General features: G+C 48.0%; 2 protein-coding genes across 2 annotated transcripts; both read left to right on the top strand.

Annotated features, from left to right (window-relative positions):
• Nucleotides 1-117: 117 nt before the first annotated feature.
• On the top strand, nt 118-3,345 carry EMWEY_00051910 (hypothetical protein, conserved; the record flags this gene model as incomplete). The annotated part of the gene is made up of 7 exons (XM_013479774.1): nt 118-282; nt 378-593; nt 700-2,043; nt 2,172-2,369; nt 2,548-2,717; nt 2,810-3,121; nt 3,330-3,345. 7 exons carry the CDS (start codon nt 118-120, stop codon nt 3,343-3,345), a joined length of 2,421 nt encoding a protein of 806 aa, XP_013335228.1.
• A 3,831-nt stretch (nt 3,346-7,176) lies between these two features.
• EMWEY_00051900 (CAMP-dependent protein kinase regulatory subunit, putative) lies at nt 7,177-8,902 on the top strand (the record flags this gene model as incomplete). The annotated part of the gene is made up of 4 exons (XM_013479773.1): nt 7,177-7,278; nt 7,700-7,768; nt 8,040-8,459; nt 8,756-8,902. Coding segments are annotated over 4 exons (738 nt in total), but the record flags the coding sequence as incomplete, so codon positions are not given.
• Between the last annotated feature and the right edge of the window lie 286 nt (nt 8,903-9,188).

Below are 9,188 nucleotides of genomic sequence, written 5' to 3'. Positions count from 1 at the left end.
TATATATATATATATATATATATATGTGTGTGTGTGCGTGTGTGTGTGTATATATATATATATATTTTGCGGTTGCTGTTGTTGCTGCTGCTGTTGCTGCTGGTGCTGCTGAAGGTGATGGGTGAGCAGCTAGCAGACGCAAACCTGTTTCAGGTGTACACGCACCTCGAATATCCTCTCACCCTCCCCCTTATGCGGATGCAGCACCAAGGCCTGCCGCTGCTGCTGCAGCCGCTGCAGCAGCAGGTGGAGCGGGGGGCGATATGCCTAGAGCTTCTGCAGGTGAGGCTTCTGCTGCAGCAGCAGTAGAAACACCTGCAGTGCCAAAAGCAGCCATATGATCTCCCCACATTTGTGTTTGCTGCTGCTGCATGCAGGGAGCAGCAACACGGCTTCTGGGTCGCCCATTTGTCCTGTCGGATGCAGCAGCGCTAAGGGCTGTGCTGTTGCAGGTCCCGGAGGTGCTGCAGCTGCTCTTGAGTGACAGCACCAGCAGCAACACCAGTAGCAACATCAATAATAATAACAGCAGCAGTGACAGCAGCACTGGTCTGTTGCTGTACTCTTCCCAAGACCCGCTCCGCCCGCAAGATGTACGTTCCAGGGTCCAATGTCTTTCTGCCGCGGTTGCCTGTCGTGCTGGTGCTGCTGCTGCTACAGGCAACTATTGCGTTAACCTAGAATGTGCTGCTGCTGCAGGTCCCACTTCTGCTGCGCCGGCTGCAGTTTCAGCATCCCCTGGCGTGGATATTGTGTGCTTATACGACGCTGCTGCCGCTGCAGCAAGCAATTGCTTGTGTTGCAGCAGCAGCAGCATCTCCTGCTGCCGCCTTTGCAACAGCACCTGTGGCATCTCCGTACGGAGGTGGTGAAGGTGTCTTTGCTGCAGCAGCTGCTGCTACCTGCTGCTGCTTGCATCACCCCTTGTGCGCAGCCTCGGACCACCACGAACCGCAGCAACGGCAGCAACACCAGCAGCAACAACATTTGCAGCAGCAGCAGCAACAGCAGCAACAGGCAAACGGAGCTTTTCGGCCTCTTGTTTTTCCTCGGCTACGTGTCTTCCACGCGGAAGCAGCAGCAGCAGGATGGAAGGTCTCTCTGCGACTGCCTGGGGCAATTCAACCTGCTGCTGCTGCTGCTGCTAGTAATACCGCTGCTACTGCTGAGGCCGCAGAGGCACGCCAAACTCTTCTCAGCGTGCAGCAACAGACACTGCAGGAAGAGCTCCTGCTGCTGATGCTGCGGATGCAACGCCACTCAGCTACGACCGCAGCAGCAGCAGCAGCACGACAGAGGAACTCCACTGATGCTCTCCTCCTGCTTCTCCTAACGAGGGGACACCAGCAGCAAAGGCAGCAGCAGCAACGTGGGACGCAGCGGCAAGAATTTCCTCCCGGCGTCTCCACAAAAAGCCTCGAAGTCTACATCCACCCTGCAGCGTTGCAGCAGTGCAGCAGCAGCAGCAGTAGCAAATACAGCTGCAACGGCAGCGGCAGCAGCACATGTATCCGGAAGGGCAAGCTTCTGTGGATCCATCGGACCACCGCGCAACTCGGCAACACAGACAAGCAACAGCCGCAGCAACAGCAGCAGCAACAGCAACAGCAACAGCAACAGCAACAGCAGCAACAGCAACAACAGCAGCAACACCGGCAACACCAGCAACAAGAGCAGGCATTAAAATCGCCGCATATCCCCATTTCCTTTGTAGCAGCAGTTCAACTGTACAAAACTCACAGCAGCTGCTCAACAGCGGCGCCGACAGCAGCAGCAGCGCCAGCACCAACAGCAGCAGCCACAGAAGCACATGCAGGAACCAGCTCAGAAGGAGGAGCTGATGGGGTGCTGTTGCTGCCTACATCGCTTTTATTTCGACTGCAGGCGCCTTTGAGGCCTGCCGCCTGGCGCCAAGGAGCGCAGCAGCAGCAACAGCAGCAGCAGGTTGTTTCGCTCCCTCCAGTAGGAGTGCTCGATGTGGGCGCCGTTGTGGGGCCGCCAAAAGGCTTCGTTCTAGTTGCAACAGAGCTACAGCATCTGGAGGTATGCTCCTGGTGCTGTTGCTCCTACTGCTACTTTAGCTGGCTTCTTCTGGTGTTGCTAGGGAGGCAATGCAACAACAGCGAATAAACCACGTTATACTGTTGCTGCTGCTGTGTGCGGTGTGGCAGCTGTTAGCCTTAGGGCACCTTTCAGGTTTCGAGCCGCTGGTGCAGCTCCTGCGGCAAAACAGCAGCAAATCAGCTGCAGCAGCAACAACAACACCAACAGCAGCAAGTGCTGCTGGAGCAACAGTAGCTACCCCTGATGTACTCGCCACGATGAACGCGGCCTTGCTGCAAATGCTGCGGCGCCCGGCAGCTGCTGCAGTGAGCTACAGCACCGCACACTATAGCATCACCCAGCTGCCGGTGCTACTGCTGGTGCTACTACTGTTGCTGGTTTGCTGTGTGTTTGCTGCTAACTCTGCTGTTGATGCTAGTATAGGGCTTTCTACGTTATTTCTGCAGTAACCTTAGAAGAGTGGCCTCTTGTTTTTGTCTGCAGCAGCACCAACAGCAGCAGCACCAGCACCAACAGCAGCAGCAGCGGCAACAGCAACAGCAGCAGGTGGTGGAGGAGGCATTAAAGGTTTGGGTGTCTCTTTGTGAGTATCGAGGAGTTGCTTTTAGCCTCTTTGGCGTTGGCTTTACAACAAAGGAAAAAAATTGGAAGAGGTAATACAGGCACCTTTACTGCTGCTGTTGCTGTTGCTATTGTGCTGTTGCTGCCACTGCTGCTGCTGCTGCTGTTATTATTGTTGCTGCAGGCGCTGCCTGAAGGCGGCAGCAGCAGAATTAGCCAAAGCCGCTCTGCGGGCCCTCTGCGACGCCATCGCCGACGTCCATAAGCAACAGCCGCAGCAACAGCCCCAGCAACTACAACAGCAACGGCAGCATCAGCAACAACAGCAACAGCAGCAGCAACGGCAGCAGCAGCAGGAGCAGCGGCAGCAGGAGGAGCAGCAGCAGGATGTGTGTTATTGCTGTTCTTATGTTAAGCAACCCGCATGCTTGCCGCTGTTGCTGCTAAGAGACGGATTTATCTTAGAGGTAGAAGCAGAAAGACTACAACAGTCCTTGTAAGCGCTATTATATTCTTATTTGCTCCTGCTGCTGCTTCTGTTGCAGCCGCTAATGTTGCTGCTGCTGCTTTTGTTGCTGCTGCCGTCACTAGTTGTAGTAGTAATAATAATAATAACACAAATATTGATAGTAATAATAATAATAACAATGTTGCTGTTGTTGCTGCCGTTGCTGTGTAGGGATTGGGTGTGGTTGGTGTTGCAGCGGTCTTTGCCTTTAAAGTCTCCTTTGTTTCTCTCCTTTAGATGGGGACTCACATGGGGGGCCTTAGGGGGCTCATCTGCCTAGACTTGCTACTGCTGATGCACCTGCAGCTGCTGCTGCTGCTGCTGCTGCTGCTTCCGCTGCAGCCTCTGCTTGTGGTGCTGCATCATTAGGAGAAGTAACAGCACCAGGAGCAGCGGGTACTCGTTGCAGCTCCTAGAACTGGTGCTGCAGCATTCTACACTTCAGCAGTATCAGAGCCTGTGCTACTGTTGTTTCTGCTCACGTTGCTGCATGTGCTGCCTCGGCTGCTGGGCTTGCTTCTGCTGCTGGTGCTGCTGCCGCTCTGCATCTGATCCATGCAGAACACTGGCTAAGGACAAACTTGTTTTCTGTTTTTCTTGTCAAGAATGAATGTATACTTAATGCTGCAGCAGCAGCAGCAACTTTAATCTGTTACGGTGCCTTCATGAGATGCAAATGCTGCTGCTGCTGCTGTCTGCCTTCAATCCTGGTGATCATCAGCTACTGCTGCAGCAGCGGCATCTGTAGGGAGCTAGCTAACCCTCCCCACGTGAGTTAGAGCCCCTGCGGTTGCATGCATCGACAGGGGGGTTCAGCTTTCAGCTGCAACGGCATCTGAAGCAGCAGCAGCCGCTGCTGCTGCCGCCGCCGCTGCTGCGTAACGGGGTTGCTGCATCTGCTAATGGGCTTTTCAAGCAGCTGCAGCTGCGCAGGCAACATGAAGGAGTTCCTACAGCATCTGTTTTTGTTACCGCAGCTAGCTGGGGGACAGTTCCAACAGCAGCTGCAGCTGCCGCTGCTGCCGCTGCTGCTTCCGGCTCTTTTGAAGCGTTTAAGGTTTAGTAGAGTTCAGCATGTAGCGTCAAATTGCCTTTTATCTTGAATTAGTGCTATGTGCAAGTTTGCTGCTTCTGATGCTGTGTCCCCTTCCTCCAGCGCGAGCAACAAGTAGCTGCTGCAGCTGCTGCAACATTTCTTTGTGGCCACTGTCTGTTAATTAATATTTAATTGCTTTATTTTTTAATTTGTTTAATTAATTAATTCAAATTTAAGACGTCAACAGCAGCGGACGCATCAGCAACGGGCGGTCTGCACCAGTGGCCAAGGTGATGTGCAGCAGCAGCGCAGCAGCAGCAGTAGCAGCACAGCACCAGCAGAAGAATAAACTTTCCCTATACAATTGTTGTTCTGTTTTATTTAGTATCATTATAAAATTGTATAAATATTTAAAAGAGAAACGAAGAAGAATTAGTTAAGGGGGCGCACAGGGGTGCCGGTGCTGCTGCTCTGCTGTTGCAGTCGCTGCTGCTGCTGCTGCTGCTGCCACTGCCCCTCCGGCTGCTGCTGCTGCTGCTGCAGGAGCAGCAGCAGATCCTCTTTATACATTATCTTTCTTATTCTTCTTCGCCTTCACAACAACGTCAACTCAGCTGCTGTCAATTCTGCTGCTGCTGCCGCCGTCAGCAGGTGAGCGAGAGCGCCAGCAGTTGCTGTTGCTGCATCCTGTGTTGCTGCTGCTGCAGCTGCTGCAGCTGCTGTTGCTGCTGCGGCTCTCCTTGCCTCCTAGCCTTCTACTGTACTCATGCTTGTGGCAGTAATAAATCTGGCCTTAGGCACTAGCATCAGCATCAGCAGCAGCAGCGGCGACGTCCCTCCCCTGTTGCTGCTGGGGCGGACCGTCGGCTCGAGTGCAGCAACAGCAGCAACAGCAGCAGCAACAGTAGCAACAGCAACAACAGCAAGAGCAGAGGAAGGGTTGCACCTTTAAGACATAGTTTCAGCTCACGTGCTGCATCGTCTGCCTCTACTTGCTTCTAACATGCAGCAGCAGCACTTCTGAGCACTGCAGCAGCAGCAATTGCAGCAGCAAAATATACCACACCAACTGCAGCGGCAATTGCAGCAGCAACTGCAGCAGCAACTGCAGCATTGGCCATGTGCCTAACCAGCTGCAGCAGCAACAAAATTTCGCCCCACACATCGATTAGTTCTTTCTGTCTTCACCCTTCTCCGCTTGATGCTGCAGCAACAACAGCAGCAACAACAGCAACAGCAGCACCCGAACTTGCTGCAGCACAAACAGCAGCACCAGCAGCAGTTGTCTTCTGTGTCTTGATGTGCTGCTGCTGGTGCTCAGACTCTGGAGTTTTCTCCCCCCCATAGTCACACAATGGGCAACGTCTGCGAGTGGTAGGTTGCTGCTGCTGCTGCTATTGCTGCTGCTACTGTTGCTGGTACTGTTGCTGGTACTGCTGCTGCTGTTGTTGCGATTGTGCTACTGTTGTTTTTGCCGCTTTTATTGGCGTTGCTGTCACTGCTGCTGCATTTATTGTTCCTACGTCGTGGGGTGCAGGCGTCCTGCTGCAGCTACTAAAACTGCTGCCCCTGCTGCTCTTCCTGCTGCTGCTGCTGCTGCTGCTGCTGCTGTGTCATGACATATTGAGTTGTTGCGAATTTTAATATAACTTTACATTTTTTATCTTCTAATTACTTTTATGAATAAATATATTATTATGTATAGTATGTGTTAGTGTTATACAAGAAAATATACCTTATTGTTTTATTATTTCTTCTTTTTATTTACCTCTTGCTGCACTGCAACAACAACAGCGAACGGCCCCACAGCTGGGTCAAACCCGAAGAAGCAGCGGCTACTGCCCCGACTTCGGTTGTGCAGTGTGAGCGCTGTCGAGGGTTTAGGGTTTAGGGTTTAGGGTTTAGGTTTTAGGGCTTTAGGGATTTTAGGGTTTACGGCTGTTTTAGGGCTTAGTGTTCGGGGTGTATTGACAGGCAGAGGAATCTCTGCTAGGGTTTAGGGCTAAGGGTTAGGGTTAGGGGTTTAGAGGTCATCATTTCAGGGTTTAGGGTTTAGGGTTTAGGGTTTTTTGTACCTGCCCGCCGCCGCCCATTGTTTTGTTCTTTTTCTGTTCGTCTTAATTGTGATCTTTTATTATATTTTTTCTTTTGTATATTTTATTTTACTTCTTGCCTTTTTGCTAAATAATAATGAATAAATGCATTTGGTGAATGCTTACAGCGGAGGGTTAATCGCATACTTGCATTTGCTGCTGCTGCTGTCTTCCTGCTGTTGCTGTTGTCCTCCTGCTGCTGTTACCCTCCTGCTGCTTATGCGGCTGCCTTGCTACTGTTGCTGTTTCTGCTGCTGCTGTTACTGCTGCATGCATGCATGCATGCAGCTAATGCATGAGGGCAGCTAATGCATGCATGCAGCCAATGCATGCATGCACTTTTTTATTTTGTTTATTTCATTTTATTCTGTCTGTCTATTTTTTGATTGTTTTATTTATTTCTTATTTTATTTAATTTGCATGTTTTTTCTCTACTAGTCGAGGTAAAGTAGGGGGAAGGGAATCGCCTAACAGCCAAACAGAGAGAGAGAGACCGCCGCAGCAAGGTGCGTCGCTGCTGCAGCAGCAGCAGCAGGTACTGCTGCTGCAGCAGCAGCTGCTGCAGCAACAGCAGCTGCAGCAACAGCTGCGGCAAGAGCTGATGTATACAGCTGCTGCAACAGCTGCTGCTGCAGCTGCTGCTGCTTGTGGCGCTGCTGCAGACTAAAACAGAATCCACTTACACACAGCACCTAACTGCAGCAAGTACTGCTGCTGCTGTTGTTGCAGCAACTTTTGTCCTTTGTACCTGCGTCCTTCTGGTCGTTCCTTTTTCCTTTTTATATCTTTTATTTCCTCTGTTTCTTTTGTTTATATGCTTCCTGTGCTTTTTCCTCTTTTTACTGGTGGCGGCGGTGGGCAGGAGAGGGACAAGAGAGCAAGGGGGGCACGGGGCTAACTAGCTGCTGCTGCTAATGCTGCTGTTGCTGTTGCTGCTGCTGGTGCTGCGCGCAGTGACCGAGGATGACCTCGATAGCAACGAGGACGACGACGATGTTGTGGATGACCTTCCAATGGTAAGCTGCAGCACCAGCAACAGCAACAACAACAGCACCAAGATCAGCAGCAACAGCAGCAGCAACAGCAGCTGCAGCAGCAAGTGTGTGTTTGCTGCAGCCTAGTGCGAAGGTCCAGGCGAAGAACCGGCAGTCTGTGAGTGCTGAAGTCTACGGAGAGTGGAATAAGAAGACACACTTCGTACCACCAGTAAGTGTCAAGGGTTTAGGGTTTAGGGTTTCTAGTGTTTAGGTTTTAGGGTTTGGAGTTTGGCGTGTGGCGTCTATTGTCTAGGGTTTAGTGTTTAGGGTTTAGGTCTTTTAATTGCTGCAGTTGATGCTATGCTGCCGTCACCGCTTTTTTCTTTTGCTGCATATTATGCTGCTGCTGCTGTTTCATCGTTTGCTGCTCTTGCTGTTGCTGTTGCTGCTGTTTGTTTAGTTTTACCCCAAGACTGAGGAAGAAAAGCAGCGAATTCGCGACATCGTGGAGAACTCTTTTCTTTTCAGCGTACGTCTACACCTTTTAGTAAAATAAAAATAGTAGGAAAAAAATAAGTATTTATGATTAATTATAATTTATTGGGTATAATAATAGGATAGTATACAATGTATATAATATATGCAGTTACTCTCATTACGAATAAATACGCATTTAAAGGAAGGAAAAACAAAATAAAATAAAACAAACAATAAAAGATAAATAAAACACAAATAAAATGTAAATTAAATGTAAATAAAATGCAAATAAAATATTATTATTATGTATTTATTTGTTGCAGTCATTAGAGGCTGAGGACTTGGAGGTATTATTAGGTGCATTTAAGGAATTAAAAGTACCAAAAGACACGACAATAATTGAGCAAGGAGCAGATGGTGATAAATTATATTTAATAGAGGAGGGAGAAGCAAATGTATATAAGAAGATATCCCCTTCACAGCAGCAGCAGCAGGACAAGAAGAGCGTGCAGCAAAACGAGCAGCAGAGTGAAGATAAGCAGCAGCAGCAGCAGCTGGTTAATGTAATGGTTGCAGGGGAATTATTTGGTGAATTAGCATTAATGTATAATTCACCAAGAGCAGCAACAGTAAAATCCAAGACAGACATGAAGTTATGGGCATTAGATAGACAAACATTTACTCTTATTGTTAGGGATGCAGCGGCAAAAAAGAGAGAAATATATGAAGATAGTCTCAAGGAGGTATGTATATTTAATTCCTTTTATTTTATTATTTTATTTTATTTTGTTTATTGCGTTTATTATATTTATGTACTTAAATATAATATGTATATATTATATGTTGTCTATATATGTGTATGTGTTATATTTGTGTCATTGTACAATAAAAAAAGAATAGAGCAAATAAATAAATGAACAAAATAAGTAAATGAATTAAATACGTTAGGTCAATAAAGTAAATAAAATGAATAAAGTAAGTACGGTAAGTAGATTAAGTAAGTAAATATTTACTATGTGTATATGTTGTATATAAACAGGTAGAGTTACTAAAGGACGTGGATGCTTATGAGAGAGCAAAGATAGCGGATGCATTAAAGACTCGTGTATATGAGGAGAAAGAAGTAATAATAAAGGAAGGAGAAGAAGGAGATACATTTTATTTATTATTAGATGGAGAAGCAGAAGTAATAAAAGAGAATAAAGTAGTAATGAATTATAAAAGAGGAAGTTATTTTGGTGAATTAGCCTTATTAAAGAATCAACCAAGAGCAGCAACAGTTATAGCTAAGACTGCATGCAAAGTTGCATATATGCAAAGAAAATCTTTTAAGAGATTATTAGGTCCATTAGAGGATATGTTAAAGAGAAATCTTAAACATTATAAGGCTGTTATGCAGCAATTAGGTCTTGATGCTACTTACTTAGATCAATAATACATATAATATATATATATATATATATATTATATAT

The sequence above is a fragment of the Eimeria maxima genome, genomic scaffold, assembly GCF_000499605.1.
Source record: "Eimeria maxima Weybridge genomic scaffold, Emw_scaff1363, whole genome shotgun sequence".
Lineage (NCBI taxonomy): Eukaryota > Apicomplexa > Conoidasida > Eucoccidiorida > Eimeriidae > Eimeria > Eimeria maxima.
This window is presented reverse-complemented; position numbering and strand designations above follow the sequence as displayed.